The sequence below is a fragment of the Peromyscus eremicus genome, chromosome 8a (assembly GCF_949786415.1).
Source record: "Peromyscus eremicus chromosome 8a, PerEre_H2_v1, whole genome shotgun sequence".
In the NCBI taxonomy this organism is placed as follows: Eukaryota; Metazoa; Chordata; class Mammalia; order Rodentia; family Cricetidae; genus Peromyscus; species Peromyscus eremicus.
Window position 1 is genome coordinate 96,989,050 of NC_081423.1, and position 20,630 is coordinate 97,009,679.

At 48.6% G+C, this 20,630-nt stretch overlaps 2 protein-coding genes across 4 annotated transcripts in view; one reads left to right on the forward strand and one right to left on the reverse strand.

Annotated features, from left to right (window-relative positions):
- The window catches only part of Rab37 (RAB37, member RAS oncogene family), a 59,391-nt gene that overhangs the window by 22,405 nt on the left and 16,356 nt on the right, over window positions 1-20,630 (forward strand). The window lies entirely within an intron of this gene.
- Window positions 1,972-16,919, reverse strand: LOC131917919 (CMRF35-like molecule 1). Of its 3 annotated transcripts, none has more exons than XM_059272075.1 (7): window positions 16,877-16,919; window positions 11,707-12,048; window positions 10,095-10,203; window positions 6,364-6,527; window positions 3,899-3,927; window positions 3,178-3,315; window positions 1,972-2,755 (listed from the first exon to the last, which is right to left on the reverse strand). In XM_059272075.1, the coding sequence occupies exons 1-7, from the start codon at window positions 16,917-16,919 to the stop codon at window positions 2,609-2,611; spliced, it is 972 nt and encodes a 323-aa protein (XP_059128058.1). In that variant the 3' UTR covers window positions 1,972-2,608. The 3 variants fall into 3 exon arrangements, with proteins under 3 accessions (XP_059128058.1, XP_059128057.1, XP_059128059.1); XM_059272074.1 differs by having other exon boundaries at window positions 10,095-10,224; XM_059272076.1 differs by lacking the exon at window positions 10,095-10,203 and having other exon boundaries at window positions 11,697-12,048.

The window sequence follows — 20,630 nt, forward strand, 5'->3', positions numbered from 1 at the left end:
TTCCCAGTCCTAAGGGGCTATCTCCTCTCAAGCTGTAAGCCCAAACAAATCATTCTTTCCTAAAGTTTCTCTTTGTAGGGTATTTGGCCCTAGCACTGAGAAATAAAACAGGACAACGAGACAGAGAGGAATTGAAGGAGAAGAGCAGGGACTGCTGCCCATAGAGGATCAAGACGTGTTGATGAGAGGGAGCTATTTAAAAATCTGCAGGAGGAACATTCCAGAGAGAGGGTAGCAAGTGCCAAGCCCTGAGAAGGGAACAGTATTGCTTACTTGTTAGCCAGCTTTCCATTGCACTGACAAAATATCTGAGATGGTAACTTTAAGGAAGAAAGAGTTGCCCGCAGTTTTAACCCACAGCTGCCCGACTCCTTGCACCTGTGGCCAGACAGACCATCCTGACGGGGTGCATGTGGAAGAGAAAAGCGACTCACTTCACGGGGGCCAGGAAACAGGAAGAGAGGAGAGGCCTGGGTTCCGACATCCCCTTCAAGGGTAGGCTCCCGGTGGCGTCACTTCCTCCCACTAAGCCCCGCCCTCTAAAGGTTACACTGACTCCCAGTAGTACCACAGGTTGAGGATCAAGCCTTTAGCACTTGGCCCTTGGGAGACATTTCAGATCCAAACTATAGCATCTGGTAAGGAAAGAGTAGAGATTGGTATGGGGGGGAGAGAGCAGAATGAAGGTGTAGACAGAGATGGGATTCACAAGACAATTAGGGAGCTATGGGTTCCAGGGGTGGGATGGGGTGGGGGGTGTCAAAGGCAGAGGAAGTCATAAGATGGAAGGTCATAAGATGGAAGCCACCAGCTCTGAACTTTGAATGGACTACTCTGGCTGCTAGGAGGAGAATTAACTTGGGCAGAGAAGGGAAAGAGCACCATGAAACCAAGGCTCTATTCTGAGGAGGGGATTGCTAGGACCCCAGAATCAAGGCACTAAGCCAAATGTCTATAAATACTCTATTCAGTCATAAATGGCTGTATGTACACACGCATGTATATGCACGTGCCCACACATGCATACAAACCCTTTCCTCCAATACAAACAGGGTAGGGTGCTGGCAAAGATCCCAGACCCTGAAGCCCGTTCCGGGTTGAAATCCACCTCATGTGCTTACTGGCTATAAAACTTGGCACAAAGTCTCTTAGCCTCACTAAAGAATGGGTTCCTCACTTGCAGGATGGGATGATGACAGAGTACCCTTAAGAAAGTTCAATACTGTACCGTGAAGCATTTAGAGAAGGGGACCTGCCTTGTGACTTCCTGTAGCCCTTGTAACAGTCATCCAGGGGCTTAATTTAAAACAATGCAACATAGCTGGACGTGGTGGCACACACCTTGAATCCTTGCACTTGTGAAGCAGAAGCAGGTGATCTCTGAGTTGGAGGCCAGCCTGGTCTACATAGTGACTAAAACAGTGTACATTGCTGTGGGATGTTCTGTATGGCAAATGTGTTGCTCTGATTGGTCAATAAATAAAACACTGATTGGCCATTGGCTTGGCAGGAAGTGTAGGCAGGACAAGGAGGAGAATAAAACTGGGAAGTGAAAAGCTGAGTCAGAGAGACACTGCCAGCCGCCACAATGAGAAACAGCATGTGAAGATGCCAGTAAGCCACGAGCCATGTGGCAAGGTATAGATTAATGGAAATGGATTAATTTAAGCTGTAAGAACAGTTAGCAAGAAGTCTGCCACGGCCATACAGTTTGTAACCAATATAAGTCTCTGCGCTTACTTGGTCGGGTCTGAGTGGCTGTGGGACTGGCAGGTGAGAGAGATTTGTCCTGACTGTGGGCCAGGCAGGAAAACTCAAGCTACAGTACATAGTTTCAGAACAGTCAGGGTGAAGTAGAGAGACCCCATTTCAAACAAACAAACCAACAAACAAACAAAGGTAAATAAATAAATACAAACAATGAAGCTTTATTCTTCTACAATTCTGAAAGCCAGAAGTACACAGTCAATTGTACTCAGCTCAGGCCCGATTCCTCTTGGAGGCCCCACCCAGGCGACAGTCTGGTACTTGCCTTCTTTGGCTCCTGGAGATTGCAGCATCCCAGTTCCTGCTGCATCACTTCTGTCCCCACCATGCATTTTCTCTTTTTTTTTTTTTAACTTGCTCTATTTCCCCTTAGAGGGACCCTTGTGACCTTATTCTGAGCCTACTTGGATAGTACAGAATCATCTGGAAATCCTAACTTAAACACACATGCACCTGTCTTTCGATGTATAAGATAATTCACAGATTATGGACATTAGGATGAAAACGTCTTTGGGGGCCATATGATAAACCATAAATAGAGGTTAATTGCTATTACTACTGTTGTTATTGCTGTTACGACTTACACAACCTCCCTGAAGCAGCCTCCCTTGCACCTTCCGAGGTATATTGGCTGTAAGAGGGGATGTGGGAAGACACTCAACTTAATGGAGCCCCTTGAGGCTGGACTCCAAGCTCATGGTAGAGCTAAAGGCCATGAGGGCTGAATGAACTGAGCTCAAGTCACCCTCTAAGCCTGGTAAGGAAGCAGGCACAGAGGCAGATGTGTAGGTACACGCTCCCAGGCCTTCTTCAGGGACCAAGATCAAAGCAGGGCCATAGGCTAGGGCCTCCTGATGCTGCTGTATTGCGTGGACTCCTCAAGACTTGTGCTGGGAATGCGGCAGCCAGTGTTGTTGTAAATGGGCTCCTGGCCCAAGGCCACCAAAGACAGAGCTGCATATGAAATCTCCTCCCTGGGAAAAGGAGCCTGGGATACACAGGGCACAAGGTCAGAAAGGCTGGAGGGGAGCCGTGGCCACCCGATGAGACAAGGAAGTCCTCAGAGGAGGTAGGTCAGGGCTCCGGCTTCCCACCATTCTGTCAGAACCCCAAATAACCTTCAGCCACAACACAAGAGAGTCCCACCTCTGCCCCAGGAGAAGCACTTCTTACAGAATCCTGAGCCACTTGGGCAGCAGGGCTCTTCCCCGCCCAGTGTTAGGATTACATTAGACAGGCCCAAGTCTGCAGGGTTGAGATGTGGTGTGGAAACACTTCTGAAACCTGCTGGATCTACTCAGCCCCCGCCTTTACCAGCTGTGTCTGCATGAGCACAAAGTTCACCTTCCAAGGGGTGGGGGGGTGGGGCAGTGACAGGCTCCCATCTCCGCAGCCCCATGAAAGACGTACCATAGTGACATATTCCACTTCCTCTTCGTGGGCCTTGCCAGAGGCAGACATGAAGGAGCCCTTGTTCCGAGAGGAGCCGTGGGAGGGTCTGGGCTGCTGAAGGGACAGGTTTGCGTAACAGAGGTCACCCTCCAGAGACTGCTGCAATACCTGGGGTTGGGGACACACGAGGATATGCAAGTCAAGGAATCAGCCTGTGGAAACAGATTCTACTTTTACAGAGGGATACATGTCTATCTGCTTTCTGTGACCCCCTCCCAGCTCTTTATGCTCCCCATCCCCAACCCCATTATCTATCTCCCCAGGCCTCCTCCCCGGTGGCTGTTTTTTTGTTTTTTTGGGTTTTGTTTTGTTTTGTTTTGTTTTGTTTTTCAAGACAGGGTTTCTCTGTGTAGCTTTGCGCCTTTCCTGGATCTCGCTCTGTAGCCCAGGCTGGCCTCAAACTCACAAAGAGCCACCTACCTCTGCCTCCCGAGTGCTGGGATTAAAGGCGTGCACCACCACCACCCGACCCCCCGCTGGCTGTTTCTAGGTCCCTCATCCTCCTCACCTCTAGCTGTTTCTAGGACCCTCATCCCCCCAGTCCTGCAGGGGCCAGGAGTCTGTCAATACTTTGGTATGTGGCTTCTCTGATGCATTTGGACATAGAGGCTCCCAGGAGGTGGAAAATAAGGAAGGAGGAAAAGAAGCCTTCTGGTCCCTCTTGTCTGGCCTCTGGGACACTTACCTGCTCTGAGTGTGGCCCAGCAGCTAAAAGGAAAAAAAATCTGAAATTAGAAAACCTATCCTTGAGACTTTTGAGGTCCTTACATGCAAGGAAGAGACATGGGGTGGGGTGGGGTGGGGCACAAACAAGGCTCTAGCTCAGAGACACGAGATCTGGTTTCGAATTCTGACCCTTTAGGAGGTACACTCCGTGACACTGGTCATCTCTGAGATGAGAGTTTCCATTTCTCCACCAGAAAGAGACCTTAACCTATTTGTTCCTGACTTCACACAACTGTGCCTTGCCAGCTCTCGGCTCTCCTAGAGTTGACATTCTCCCTGCAGGATCCTGGGTTTCCTTTGTAACTTTGCTTATTATTACCATCATTCCTCCACCCCACACATCCTTCAAAGCCACTTCAAGGTCATGCTTATCCTTACTAGTAACTGGACCATCTGGTCTGTCATGGGAGGATCCTTCTCTAGGCTGTGAATGTGTGTTGCTCTTACTGGTTGATAATAAAGCTGTTTGGCCAATGGTGAGGCAGGATAAGGTTTCTCAGAACAATCAAACTGAGGTCTCAGAGGAAGGGGACAGAGTCAGGAGACACCAGCCAGCCGCCAAGGAAAATAATATAACAAGCCACAAACCACGTGGCAAAGCATAGATAAGAAATATGGGTTAATTTAACTGTAAGAGCTAGTTAGTAATAAGCCTGAGCTACCAGCCAAGCATTTATAATAATATAAGCCTCGAAGTGATTATTTGAAGCAGCTGTGGGACGGACCAGGACAGAGAAACTCCACCTCTGGTTACACTGGTCCTTCCTTCCATGGCATTTGTCCATTCCCCACCTTCATCTAATACAGAATTCCAGCTCATCTTCAGCCGGGCTCTGAGCCACAGGGTGGCTGGGCCTGCCTCTTGCAGATGCTTGGCTGTGCCTGACTACTAAGCAATCTGCGCCCAGCTAGGATGCCTGAGCTGGGTCAGCATGGAGTGGACAAGGCTTTAGGGCGGAAGTGGGGAAAAGAGAGATTGCTGGATTTTGTCATTTTTTTTCTACACTTGACCTTCCTCCCTATCTACACTCCCACCCCTTGCTCTGGAGACAGAAAGAGAAACAAAGGGTTACCCCTGGTTTTTAATATCAAATGACCTGAGGCCTAGGAATAGAGAAAATGTTTAAACTTGGGTCTCAGTCAGTGAATTTGGGAGCAGAGGAATGAATAAGAACCAGGGTCTTGGGGTCAGCAAGATGGCTAGGTGAGTAAAGGGACTTGCCATCGAACCTGACAGCCTAAGTTTAATTCTCCGAACCCATATAGTAGAAGGAGAAAACCAACTCCCACAAGTTGTCCTCTGATCTCCACGCACGTGCTGTGATGTGCACATGTGGGTACACGAATGCACGCGCGCGCGCGCACACACACACACGCACACGCACACTTGAAAATTATTATTATTAAGTTTTTAAAAAGAACCCAGTCTAGCTAGACACGGTGGCACAGGCCTTTAATCCCAGTACTCAGGAGGCAGAGGCAGGTGGAAATCTATGAGTTTAAGGCCAGCCTGGTCTACAGAGTGAGTTCCAGGACAGCCTGAGCTACACAGTGAGCCCCTGCCTTTGTTTTGTTGTTTTGTGTTTTGAGACAGGGTTTCACGGGGTAGTCCTGTCCTGGCACTCATTCTGTCTTCAAACAAACGGAAGAGCCTAGTCTGTCCTCTGAGGATGTAAGTCCCCTAGGCTCGGCGTGGGGGTGGGGGCGGGGTGGGGCAGGAGTGGGGGCGGGGGGTGGGAACACCTCAGGTCACTGGGCATTCTGAGAAATGTTCTACGACTACTTGAAAATGTGGAAGTGAAGCCAGACAGGAAAGGGCTTGATTGAGGCCAGACCTTGTGATCTGAGAGACCTTGTGATCCTGAGAAAAGGGGCTCTTCTCTGAGAAAGCAGGGCCACCTAGAACAAGTAGGTCAGCCTGAGAAGGGGCTGATGGGAAGGGGAGAAGCAGAAGCTAGAGTCACATTGACGCTCCTGGTACCTGGAAACACATACTCACCTGTATGTATGTGCAGAGCACACATGCACCTATACTCCGTGTGTGTGTGTGTGTGTGTGTGTGTGTGTGTGTGTGTGTGTCTTCCTGTTCCCGTGTGAGCTCCACACCTCATTCACAAGCACATAAGCACATTTCCCTACAGGGGGCTGTCCTCCTAAAGTCACTGCTATTTCTGCCACCGTGACCCAAACTAGGGAAGGAGGCAGATCAGAGGAGCAGGGATGTACAGAGCAGGTAGCTGACTCCCAATCTTCCCAGTGGAGTTCAAACAACAGACCACCTCCAGCCTTTCAGACTGGCAGCTGCTGGTGGCCTTTCCGCCACAGCCTCTCCCAGACTGCTTGGATAGTCCCTGAGGCCAGCTCTCCATGGCAGTGCTAGCCATCAACCAGCCCCAGCCTCGGGCCAGACACACTCACCTTTCTTCTGCCTCCTCACCATCCTCCAAGCAAAGAGTGAGGCCGCCAGCAGGAGAAGCAGCAGTACTGCGGAGATGACCGGGAGGAGCACACTGAGCTCTAAAAAACCACCACCTCTGTCACCACCGTCACCTCCATCACCACCATCACTGTCACCGCCGGGCCTGGAACAGCAGGAGACATGCACCCAGGCCTGTGCCTCCCAGCCACAGGGTGGCAGGGGCAGCCTCAGCACATTATAGCCTGCAAAACTCTGGATTCCAGTCAGGCACCCTCACTCTGGGTTCCTTCAAAGACTGTGTCTAGAAGCCCAGCAAGAACTGTACAACCAGAGGTTTGAATCAGGCTTCCCAGGCCCTACTCAAGCCCTCGCTACAGACTGAATAGTGTCGGTCAAAACTTGTGTTTACCGTTGCTTAGTCGGCCATGGTGGTGCACGCCTTTAGTCCCAGCACTCTGGGAGGCAGAGGCAGGCAGATCTTTGAGTTAGAGGCCAGCCTGGTCTACAGAGCAAGTTCCAGGACAGCCAGGGCTACATAACGAAACTCTGTCTCAAAAAAACATTGTGCTTACCAAGAGACTATGAATGTGACTACTTGGAAGGAGGGTCTTTGCAGAAGTGACCAAGTTAAGGTAAAACTATCTGGCACCTGGCACCATATGTCCACTGTCTTTGCCAGAAGGAATTCGGTGTGGGTGTTTGATTTTCTTTGAGTCCTCTTGTTTTTGTTGCTCGGTTATTTTTTGTTATCGTTGGTTATTGGTTTGTTGGTTTGGGTTTTTTGAGACAGAATCTCAGTTAGCTCGTTGGTTGTTGGTTCATTGGTTTGGTTTGGTTTGGTTTGGTTTGGTTTGGTTTGGTTTGGTTTGGTTTGGTTTTTTGAGACAGAATCTTGGGTAGCCCAGGCTAACCTCAAACTCAATATGTAGATGAGGATGAGCTTGAACTCCTGACCTTCCTGCCTCTGCTTCCCAAGTGCTGGGATTACAGATGTGTGCCCCCACTCCTTACAGAGAAAGGAATTTGAATACATATAGGGAGAAGCCGTAGGACAGGGACGGGAACTGGGTAACACAGCTACAAGCCAAGAAACGTCAACGTTGCTGCTAACCGGGGCTGGAGAAGCGCTCAGCGGCTAAGAGCACTTGCTGTTCTTGCCGAGAACCCAGTTTCCATCCCCTGCACCTGCACATGGTAGCTCACAATTGTCCATTTCCAGGGGATCAGAACCCTTGTGGGCTCCAAGGGTACCAGACACCCGTGGGTACACAGACATACATGCAGGCAAGCATTCATACACATAAAATTTTTAAAAATAAATATTTTTTAAATATATAAATAAAAAACATTGCTGCCAGCCACAAAAGCTAGAAGAAAGGCTTGAGACTGATTCTTCTTTTGGTACCTGTGGTCGTATTTGAAGATAGGGTCTCTAAGTGAGGTCATTGGGACGGGATTTAATCTAATGCAACCAGTGTCCTTATAAGAAGAAACGGGGCTTGAGGAGATAGCTCAGTCAATAAAATACTTGATTTCCAAGTGTGAAGTCCTGAGTTCAACCCCTAGAACCCACATTGAAAAGCTAGACATGGTGGTATGCTCCTGCAATCTTGGTGCTTGGGAGGTGGAGACAGGAAGATCCCCAGGGCTTCCTGGGCAAGACTGTGTGGTGAGTTCCAGTCAATAAGAGACAACGACTCAAAGAAAAAAAAAAGATGGTGCCTGAAGAAAAATAGCACTGGAAGTTGTCTGGACCCCCCCCCCAGAGAGAGAGGGGAGGGAGGGAGAGAGGGAGGGAGGGAGAGAGGGAGAGAGAGAGAGAGAGAGAGAGAGAGAGAGAGAGAGAGAGAGAGAGAGAAAGAGAGAGAGAGAGAGAGAGAGAGAGAGAGAGAGAGAGAGAGAGAGAGAGAGAGAGAGAGGAAAATCATCAACTACTACTAATTAAAAGCCATCTAGAAGGCCGTGGCAGTTGCTCTGTGGTAGAGCACTTGCCTAGCAGGTGCTGAGACTGGGGAGTTCAGTCCTCAGCTCTGCAAAACAAAAACAAGCAAAAGCCTCAAAACAGAGCTAAGCGGGGAGGAGCGTGAAGGGGTTCCTGATGAGAGGAAGACTGGGCATCTTCCATGAGGGTTTTGTGGAAAGGACTCATCAATAGGGCCCCTGGATGTTCTAAGCAAGTCAAGAGGCTGGACAGATGACTCAGTGGTTAAGAGCACTTACTGCTCTTGCAGAAGATCTGGGTTTGATTCCCAGCACCCACATGGTGGTTCGTAACCATCTCTAACTGCAGTTCCAGGGGATCCAACTCCCTCTTCTGGCCTCTGTGGACACCAGGCACACACAGTGGTACACAGCCAAAAATGCAGACAAAAGCCTCCAATACATAAAATACATCAACTAACTGATTAATTAAAATAAATAGATGCAAAGTTATGAGGACAAAGTGAGCAAAAACTAGAAATGAGAAGAGGCCTCTTGGATTCAAGAAAGTTCTTTGATTTCAGGTGTCTGGGCAGGTTACTAAAGAATAAACCAGGTTCTGGCCTTGTTAAAAAAAACAAACAAACAAAAAAACTTCTATCCAAGACCAAGGGTCAAGATTCACCAAGGACGCCATCTAGGCTGTATTTCCACAATTGTATGTATCCCTTGCCTCATAGAGTGATCATAGGCTGGGCCAAAGATAACATCACGCAGGGGCTGAGGATATAGCTCAGCTGGTAGAGGTCTTGCCCAGCATGCATGAGACTCTGAACTGAACCACAGGCTTAAATGGGGTGTGGGGATATGAACCTGTAGTCCTAGCACTCAGGATATAGGCAGAAGGACCAGAAGTCCAAGGTCAACCTCAGCTCCATAGTGTGTTCAAGGTCAGCCTCAGCTGCAGGAGACTCTGTTAGGAGGTGGGGGTGGGGAAGAAAAGAAAATGAAAGAAGGGAAGGGAAAGGAAAGGGGAAAAATCCCTTCATAAGCCTCATGGGCTAGACACACTGAGTACCCACCAATATTATAGTTCTTATTTTAACAGTAATTTGATGTGTGTGTGTGTGTGTGTGTGTGTGTGTGTGTGTGTATCTGTGCACATGTGTATAGTGTCCTCAGAGGCGAAAAGAGGGCATTGGATTCCCTGGGACTGGAGTTACAGATGGTTGTGACCAGCATGTGAATGCTGGGAATCGAACCCAGGTCCTCTATAAAAAAGCAGCTAGTGCTCATAACTGAGCCATCTCTCCAGCCCCCTTAACAGCCTTTGAAAAGCTCTAGGGAATCAAATCCTCCACAAGTTCTCCATGACCTCCTAGAAGTTGAACCAAAAGCCATCCCTGTGGCCCTATAGCCCCCCCCTCTCTCTCTCTCTCTCATACACACAAACACACAAACACACACACACACACACACACACACACGCACCCCCAGCCACACTTTCCTTGCTGACTTCCTATGACTACCTCTCTCCCACCTAGCTCTAATCCATGTCTCTAGAACCCAACACGTGCCTACCAGAAAGAAATTGGCTCCAGTTAACGTAGGACGAATGAACGAACAAATGAGCCAACAAGCCTACGACTACCCTCTGTTCTAGGGTGAGGGCTCACTGGGAACTGAAGGCAAGTTAGGAAGCCCAGCATCCTCAACTATACAAATGGAGCCTGAGACTCCAGAGACCGCATTCTTAGAAGATTTGGGGCTACCTGGACCACAGAGGACAGTCACATCCAAACTGGCTTACCTGTCATCGGAGTAGCGGCTGCTCGTCATTGGGAACATGCTGGTCCCGTTTACAGCGACGGACACTGTGGACATTTTGGTGGTGGAGGTGATGGGGAGCGTGGTCAACACTGTAGTGGGTGCCTGAGGTGCTTGCATAAGACAGATTATAACACTATTCCAGCCACCCACTCACAGTGTGCACTTGCTCTGAGCCTGGGAGGGAATGTGGGCCATCCCAGCCAGAGGACTCTGGAGCAGGGCTGTGGCAAGCTGAACTGCTAATGACCTCCTGACCGCTAAGAGAGCCCAGGGCTTCTGAGGCAGATGGGGCTGCATACAAGTCCAGGGAGGATGGTAGAGCCCTGGAGGGAGCCATGGAGAGCCTCAACAAGGGCAGCTTGCCCCAACTGCTAGGACAGTGCCTCAGCCAGTGCCTCCCTCCAGCTTTATCAGGCACGGACAGGAACACACAGGGAACTAACAGAACTTTGATTCGAAATTTCTAAGGTCACGGCCATACTGCAGGAGTGGGTGACTAATATTGGGGATGGAGAGATGGCTCAGCAGTTAAAAGCACACAGTGTTCTTGCAGAGGACCCAGGTTCAGTTCCCAGCACCCACATGATGGCTCACAACCATCTGTAACTCCAGTTCTAGGGTATCTGATGCCCTCTCCTGGCTTCGATGGGCACCTGACACACACGTGGTGCACACAGACATGCATGCAGACAAACACCAATATACATAAAATAAAAAAATTCTTTGGTAGCAAAAAGAAAATTCTAATAGGAAGACACTTTACTCAGGACAAGTTAAGTTTCAATAATGAGGACACCCTTGGAAAAGGGTATTGTCAGGGTTCATCAAGATAATTCAAGCTTTGCACCGTCCTGAACCACAGGGAGTAGTCCTGGTGACAGTATCACTGCCCTTGTCTGTTATTTGTGTCCTACAAATGCCCTATGACCTGGTGCTGCCTGTCTGAGGGTGGCAGAGCAGAGCCCAAGAGAGAAACCACTCCAAACCGATGCACCAAGACCTCTGAGCTGACCCCACCACCACCACCACCATGAGTTTCTGCATTCTGGAAGGACTCACAAAGAGAACATCATTAGGCCAAAGACACAAATGGGCTCCTCAGGAGATGGCAGGCAACTGTGTAAGGCCTTTCTAGACCTTGGAAATTAGGCCACAACACCCCAGCTAGGCTGGTACCGTTTCCCTCTGGATGGATGGAGTGGGAGTGAGCACAGCATCAGGTGAAGGCACCACCCAGAGCTCCCTGGAGAGCAAGGCACCCTTCCCATGGAACCCCAGGAAGCATTGGCAGTAACTGGAGACTCCGGGAGCCACAGAAAGTGGCATCTTTCACCTATGAGCTGAAGCTAGGGACAACCACCCTGTCCTCTCTTGGCCATAGACTAGAGATGGCGCTGTGCAGAGAAGGGGAGGAGAAAGTGCCGGGAAGCCCAGGGGGTTAGGAGGCATTTAAGAGAAGCCCTGTCCAAACCCCAAGCAGTCAATCAAGCCTCCTGAACAGTGCAACAGCTCACTTGAGTGACAGCTAATTCCTTTAGGTGGGACCCAAGGGACCAAAAAGGGCACTTAAAGAGATATACACACACTCTTACCTGGGTCAATGTTCACATTAACTTTAAAATGGGGATCATGTCCAAATCTCTCAATCGCACACCAGTAAATGCCAGCATCGCTTATCCTCAGGTCCTCCATGATCACTGTGACAATGAAGTCTGTCTGGTCATCCCTGATGGACATACGGTCCTTCCTCACCAACCGCTTTGATGCATCGGTTTGAATGAGGATCTTACACGTTGTCCAATCAGCTCCTCGGCACCAGTACTTCTTGTAATTCTTCCAGGATGAGTCATAACTGCAATGCACAGTCAAGGAGCCCTGCTCCTGACCGCTCACCATGTCTGGACCTGTGATTGGATCCTGAGCAGTGGAGCAGCCTGGAAAATACAAACCCGTGGACCACTGATATCCCACTCCAAGGGCAGGGTATAGTGCCAGTTCCAAAAGCATGATTAATTGAATAGTAGTCAAGGGAGGGACACCACTTCTCCAAGACAGGCTGCCTGCTGTCCCTCAGTAGCCTGCTGAGTCAGAAGAGCCAGGAAAATTCTCAGAGAGAGAGAGAGAGAGAGAGAGAGAGAGAGAGAGAGAGAGATTATAGTTCTCAAATTTAAAAAAATAAAAAAATAAAAAGCCAAGCACGGTGGCACAGGCCTTTAATCCCAGCACTCAGGAGGCAGAGACTGTCAGATGTCTCCGAGTTCAAGGCCAGCCTGGTCTACATAGCAAGTGCCAGGACAGCCAGGGCTACACAGAGAGATCCTAGTGTGAGAAAGACCCTGGGTTCATCCCAAACATCTGCCCTCACCACATCACATAAACAACATCCAGATGTGGTGCTGCCAGGTGTGGCACTGACAGGTGTGGTACTGACAGGTGAAGTATGGCCAGGTGTGGTGCTGACAGGTGTAGTATGGCCAGGTGTGGTACTGACAGGTGTAGTATGGCCAGGTGTGGTGTGGCCAGGTGTGGTGCTGACAGGTGTGGTGCTGACAGATGTGGTGCTGACAGGTGTGGTGCTGCCAGGTGTGGTGCTGCCAGGTGTGATGCTGACAGATGTGGTGCTGCCAGGTGTGGCGCTGACAGATGTGGTGCTGCCAGGTGTAGTACTGACAGGTGTGGTGCCACACACACCTAATCCCAGCAGCCCAGAGGCTGAAGCAGGAGGATCATGAATTTGAAGCTAGCCTGGGCTACGTAGTCAGACTGAGTCAAAAACCAATTACTCCCCCACACACACTTCTTTATACCCAACATGTATGCACATGTGTGTGCATGTATGGGGTAGGAGTGGGAGCACATGTATGTTTGAAGCAGGAATCTGAGTTAATACACAGACAGCAGAGGAAGGCATGAGTGTCTCGGTCTATCACTTTTTGCCTTATCCTTTTTTTAAGATTTATTTTTATTTCATATGTATGGGTGTTTGCCTGTTTCTATGTCTGTGTACCACATGAGTGCCTGGTGCCTTCAGAGGTCAGGAGAGGGTGTCAGGTCCCCTGGAACTAGAGTTTCAGACAGTTGTAAGCCACCACATGGGTGCTGGGAATTGAACCTGGATCCTCTGGAAGGGCAGCCAGTGCTCTTAACCACTGAGCCATCTCTCCAGCCTGAGAGCTTCTTTTTCTTTTGCCAGCGTGAAGAGCTATCCCACACCACTGACGGTTGCTTCCCTTGGTACCTGTCTCCCAGCCCCCTCCCCACTAACACTAATCTACTTCCTGGCCCATGGACTCACCTACTCTGGACATTTCACATGAAACGCATCATACAGTATACGATGGTATCTGGCTTCTCCCCTGGCATCGTGGTTCTGAGGTCCACCCATTTTATAGCCTGTGTCACTGGAACTTCAGTCTAGTTTTAACAGAGTAACATTCCACTGTATGGGTATGCCATGTTTATTTAACCATGTATCACGTGGGCCAGACATTTACATCATTCCCACCTTCTAGAGATTATCAATACTATTATCATGTCCATTTGTGTTCTTAGCGTTTACATGGGTGTGTGTTTGCAGTTCATTTTGGTCAAGTGGCAATACCATATCTAACATTCTGAAGAACCATCAAATTGTTTTCCAGAGTGGTCTCGCCATTGTACACGTCTGAGCACGCACATCAGGCAGCTCTCAACAGCCTGCAACTCCAGCTCCAGGGGATCCAACACCCTCTTCTGGCCTCCTCTGACACCTGCACACATGTGCTCTCTCTCTCTCTCTCTCTCTCTCTCTCTCTCTCTCTCTCTCTCTCTCTCTCTCACACACACACACACACACACACACACACACACACACACACACACACACATTTTAAAGAAAAAAACCTTAATTGTTCAGTTCTGGAAAGGCAGGAAGACGGGAAGAGCAATGTTCAAAATTACTACTCTAATGGATATATTCATTAATGGAGACACTCATTAATGGATACATTCATTCATGCAACTACTATTTGCTATTTGCCTAATTCGTACCCGCTATGGTTTTAGGAACAAAAGTCTCTGTTCTCTGGGAGCTTCCATTCTACTAAGATGAAGGAGTGAGGCACAGACCATGGGGACAACACATGGGACCCACTATTTTGTTTTTGTGTTTGTCTTCTTTTTGAAGCAGAGTCTCATGTAACTCAAGCCTTGGACTCTGTAGAATGATCTAGAATGATCTCTAGATGATCTAGAAAACTCTAGAATGATCTAGAGCTCCCACTCCCTTTGTCTATGCCTCCTGAGTGGAGTGAGCCAGACCCTGGCAGGAACAGCAGTTTTAATTAAGATCCTCCATGAAGTCCACAGTGAGAAATGAAGACATGGAGGAGGTGAGAATCCTGGGACCACAGAGGGAAGAGCATTCAGAGCAAAGGGACAGAAAGCCCTGAGACCAAGCAAACCTATGTGTTCAAAGCCATGTGCGGAAGGGAGTTGAACCAGGCAAGGAAGCAAGCGGGAAAAGAGGGGACCAGGGGTGCTATGTAGAAAGGAATCAGGCGTTGAGCACCTTGTAAGCAAGGACTTGGGATTTTAATTCAGTCAGGGAGAAGTCATGGAGACGGATGCCCCCCAGGTTTGGCCTGAGCAATACCAAAATATGCAGCTGCCAAACACTAAAACGGGAAAACTCAGGGAAGAGAATGATCTGGGAAGATTTCACCAAGCCATTTAAAATCTCTTTCTTCCTTTCTTTTATTCTTTCTTCATAAGTCAGGGTCTCACTATGCCTAATTTTTTTTCTTTTTTTTTTAATGTGTATATGTGTGTGAGTATGGGCTTATGGGTATGTGCATGTGACTACGAGTTCCCGTGGAATCCAAAAAGAGCACCAGATCCCCTGGAGCCGGAGTTACAGATAGTTGTGAGAAACCCAACACTGGGTGCTAGGAATCGAACTTGGGTCCTCTGAAAAAGAAGCAGGCCTTCTTGACTGCTGAGCCATTGCTCCAGCCCCCACATTTGAAATGTCAATGTCTAAATACGAAAGCTATGTACACACCAGCTATAAGATTCTCGAGTCCTGGGAAATGTCTGCACTAGGGGATGAAACTGAAAGCCTTTTGCTGATACTGAAAACCAAGAGGAGAATCCCAATGGCACAGTGGAGACCACCAGATTACAAAAAAAGAAACCCCTTCTGCGGTCTGCAAGCCCTAGAGCGGTTCTCAACCCTCCTAATGCTGTGACCCTTTAATACAGTTCCTCATGTTGTGGTGAATCCCAACCATAAAATTATTTTCGTTGCTACTTCATAAGTGTAATATTGCTACTATTATGAATCATAATGTAATGTAAATATTTTTGAAGTTAGAGGTTTGTCAGCGGGGTCGCAACCCACAGGTTGAGAACTGCTTCGTTAGAGTAACTGAATATCCATTTACACTGCAGCACTGTCCACAATAACCAGACTATAGACCATTGACAGAAGAATAGATAGATACATACATGATTGTGTCGGCGAGAAAATGCATTGAACTGGAGATGAGCATGTTAAAGAGAATAAGCCAGATTCAGAAAGACAGATATCACGTTTTCTCTCATATGCAAAAATCTAGACTTTTTTAACAAAATAAGCATGAAAGTAGAAGAGAGCTGTTTAGGAAGGGGGAATCAGTAGAAATGGGGGGAGAAGACAAGAGAAAACATTGATCCAAGTACATGACATACACACATGAAAAAAATGACATGATTTTGTGCAATTTATTTCAAGATGGAGTCTCACGGCACATCCCTGACCAGCCTGGAACCTGCTGTGTAGACCAGGCTGGCCTTAAACTCACAGAGCTCTGCCTGCCTCTGTCTTCCAAATGAGGAGATTAAATGTGTACACCACCACACCTAGAACTGTATCCTCATGTTCAACAATAAATTCTCTTTCTGTGAAATCAAAACTGTATCCATCCACTTACAGCTACATCAGATCAAGTGTGATGGTGCATGGCTATAAGCCCACCACAAGAAAACCCCATTCTGCGCTCTAACTCGGCATTCACTGGAGCAGTGGTTCTCAACCTTCCTGACACTGTGGCCTTTTAATACAGATCCTCATGTTGTCCTGACCCCCAACTATGAAATTATTTCTGTTGCTACTTCCTAACTATAATATTGCTACTGTTATAAATCGTAGTGTAAATATTCTTAGAGATAGAGGCTGAGGCAGGAAGATCACTAGTTAGAGGGCCAGCCTTGGCTACACAGGAAGCACCCCCATCACAAACCACAAGAAACACAGAAGCAAGCTGCTGTCAGCCCTCTGCCTTAGGTTAGTCTCTCATCTGCTCTCACCTCTCGGTCCCTCAGCCTCTTCTGTTACTTCTGTCCCAGCTGCCGTCAATCACCCTCCATCAGTTTTGTATAGCAGATCCCTCTTGTTTCCTTCAGCGACCTACTCCCATCTTCCCCAAAGCCTTCCCTTGAGGGAGCACATTCACAAGATGTCCGTCCACCTCCATCAGGTATTTTCCTGAGCAACCAGGGCTCTTCTGTCTTTCCAAGACTAGTGGGGCCCATCAGTGTGTCTGTCTTAAATACGATCAGCCCCGCAGCGGCCTGAAACTGTGCCTGGGACTGGGTTTAAGAGCTCAATGTCTCTGCCACGAAGGCACCACAACAGTGGGGTAGTAATAAATGACCCCTCTTTGCTGGTCTCCCTGGTTCCTTAGAAAGCTGCTTTCTCTGGTTGCCGAAGTAGTCCCCCAAAGTACAAGTCTGTGTGCTCACCTGAGATCCAGAAGAGGACAGGGACCAGCAGTACCAGGTGCATCTTCTCACACCCGTTCACCTTGGTGGAGCCTGTGGGCAAGGACAGGCTACATGCTCCACCCCTGCGTCTCCTGAGCCCCTGATTTCCCTCTCTCGCGCCCGGCACTTCCTCCTTTAGCCACTTCCCACTGGTAAATTAAAAAAAAAAAAAAAAAAAAAAAAAGAGGAAGGAGGTAGAGTGAGTGAAATGTAATGCAAGAAGTCGGTTTTGAGAAATACCATCCTGCCCAGAGCCAGAGTGACTTCTCCGAGAAGATAACCGGGGGCCTCCTACTCTGTATATATAGATCCGGAGAGTCGGGATCACTTCGGCTATAGCCAGAGTGGCTGGAGCCCAGAAGGCCAAAGGTTCCATAGGCAGAAAGGGGATCAGCAGAGAGATTCTAAAACAGAAACTGGAGTGGGGAGACAGGAGGAAGCTCAGGGGATGTCAAAACCCAGCTTCATCATTGGGGAACAGCTGTAACCCAGAACTCAGAGGCAGGAACAGGGGGGATTGAAAGTTTGACAAGAACCCGAGCTACACAGTAAGTTCAAGGCTAGCCTGGGCTACATAGTGACACCTGTCTAAAAAGAGGGAAGGAGGTATTTATTGTTCAGTAGCAGAGCTCTTGCCTAACATAAGCAAGGCCTTGGGTTTGATCCTCAATGCCCCTCCCCCACAAACTCACAGAGAGAGGGACTCAGGTAATTGGATATATGCACAGGGATCTACCTGCCCAGTGGCAAGAGGGGGCTCTGCTTTGAGAACACACTGCCCAATCTGTCCCAGCCTACTGGGTAAGAGCTAGGTCAACCCGAATTCCCTAGAACTTTAGTGAATACCCTGGAGCTACCCCACCCCCCAAAGAAACCAGTTTGCTATTCATAACTTCTGTGTTTCTCTTTTTTGTGTGTAATTTATTTATTTGTTTGTATTTATTTATTTTTATGCACATTGGTGTTTGGCCTGCACACATGTCTGTGTGAGGGTGTCGGATCCACTGCAACTGGAGTTACAGACAGCTGTGAGCTGCCATGTGGGTGGTAGGACTTGAACCAGAGTCCTCTGGGAGAGCAGCCAGTGCTCTTAACCACTGAGCCATCTCTCCAGCCCTGCTATTCCTAACTTCTAACCCTTGCTCCCACACCCTCCTCACAACATCCATTTGTCCAGACACAAAAGGAATGAAGGCCAGCCTTCATGGTCTCACTCTTCAATCTGACATCACGTCCCCTCCATCTCACACACAGCCCTTTCCAGCAAGCCCTTAGGGTGGAGTTACTTTTGCTAGGTGCCACACACAGCCTCTGACATCTTGACTTTACAGTGCCCTCAAGCCCTGGTCAGGCTAACCAGAATGGAGGAGGCATGTGGGAGGGTTGTTTACTCTGAAAACACCAGCCACTGATAAGCTGCCTTTCCAGGATGTGGCCAGGGATGGCCACTTACTTTACATGTTTCTGGACCATAAAGAAAAGCCAACAAGGGCTTGGGAGACTCACTCACCACTATAGATTAAACAGGTCTCTGACCAGGGCATGGCATCAGAGATAGACATCCTCTGCAATGCGCATAGGGGAGTGCCTTTCAGGGACGTGATGAACAGGCTGGGGGCACCCTGAAAATCAAGGGGTGGGTTCATGGAGGCTTCAGGAGCTATTTTTCCTTTTTGAGCAGAGGAAGAAAAACAAAAAACAAAAAAAACCAGAGCTGTCTGTCAGGAGCCTATGGCCAGACCCTCTGATCCTGGCCCTCTCAGACTGGCCCGTCCAAGATGGGGGCGGGCCTTTGAATCAAGAACACAACATCCAGGAGGTTGTGAGTGATAAGGAGACTGCCCCTTAAACAAGGACCTCTGTGGTTCTGAGAGAGTCAGGATATTCAGGGGCCTCCTGTCCTCAAAGACCCATTAGAGGCTCCAGACCTGGCTTGGTTATTGATTTCGGCATAACTCAGTTACCTCCATATCCCCATTGGTGAAGCAGGGAATTGAAGCTATTCATGGTGGTATATGCCTGAGGATCAGGAGTTCAAGGCCAGCCTCAACTACATAGTAAGTTCCAGGCTAGACATGAGTTCCTATAGAACAGACCATTGAAGATTCTCCCTGCCCTAAAGCATTATGTTTACAAGATGTGTGTTAATGTGGGCACACACGCACACGCATGTGCATGCGTGCACGCGCACACGCGCGCGCACACACACACACACACACTTTGTGTGTAATATTGTTTGTGGAGGAAGCTGTGTATACACGTGTATTGTCTGTATGTGATATGTAACGATATGTTATGTGTACATGTGTCTATCTATGTGTATGTGTCTATGTGTTCCTGTGCATCTGTGTGCTGTCCATAGGGGTCTCCTGGTTATAAGGACAGACATTTGCCCTCTTGATCCCTTTGGACTTGAAAACTACAGACGATCTTTTTGGAATCACCCCATTCCAGACTGAAAGGACAGCTCCTTAGTGGTGGACCTTTGCCATTAGCACAAGGTCCAGATGGCACCCCTCCCACTCTAGAAGTTCCACAAGAAGCTTACTGCAGGGCCGGCCAGGTGGCTCAGTGAGTGAAGGCACTTGCCGTCAAGCCTGAGGACCTGAGTTCAATTCCTAAGACCCATACGGTAGCAGGAGACAGGCTGATTCCTGCAGACTATCTTATCACACACACACACACACACACACACACACACACACACACACACACACACACACGCTGTGGAACACACTGCCCCAGTCCCTCCCACAACGCACCAAACAAACAAACAAATAAATATAATAACTTTAAAAGAAAAAAGTGTACTATGAAGACTAACTGCCAAAGACTAAGCCAGGTACAGATAGTTGCTGGAGAGATAGCTGAGCCTTAAAACTACATGCTGCTCTTGCAGAGGACCCAGGTTCAGTTCCCAGCACCTACAGTAGGTAGCTCACAGCTGTCTGTAACAACTCGAGGGGATCTTATGCCCTCTGCTGGACTTCATGGGCACCTGCACTCACAGGCACTACCCATACCCAGGCATATACACATATACAGAATTAAAAGTAGGGGCTAGAGGAATGGGTCAGTATTTAAAAGGGCATAGTGCTCTTGCAGAAGACCTGAGTTTGGCTCCCCATATCCATTTCAGACAGCTCACACTCATCTGCTGCTCCAGCCCCAGGGGGTCTGATGCACTCCTCTAGCCTTCACAGGCACACATGTGGCAGGCACACACATATACACTCACAAAAAATATAATAATAAACCTTTTTTTTTAACTGGTAGAACTGAAAATAACGCACAGAATTCAATCTCTCGGTGACGAGAAGTGACTGTCAGCCACACTTTCTTGAACTTGCTCCCCAAACGCTGACCCTGTCATCAGGGTTGGGGTTCCCTGCCTTCCTGCTCCCCTTCTCAGCTGCACTTAGTAGGGCTTCTGGAGCTTTGTCTTGTAGGCAGTGAAGCTGGATTGTCACACCCCTAGCTGGATGGGGCTCCTTTCAAGACCCTATGCCAAATTTAGCATTAATAATTTGGAAACCTTTTTGTTCAGAGGGGCCCAGCATTGCATCAGCTTCAAGCCTGAAGTGGATCTATAGTGATTCACATCCTCTTACCTCAGAGCTTTTCTCTCTAAAGAGAGAGTCTGTTTCTCCTTGAACCTACAGCAGATTCATGACCTGTTTCGCCTACTCTGATACAGCAGAAGTGGGGGGTGCGGGGCCCCAGCTTAAGGCCC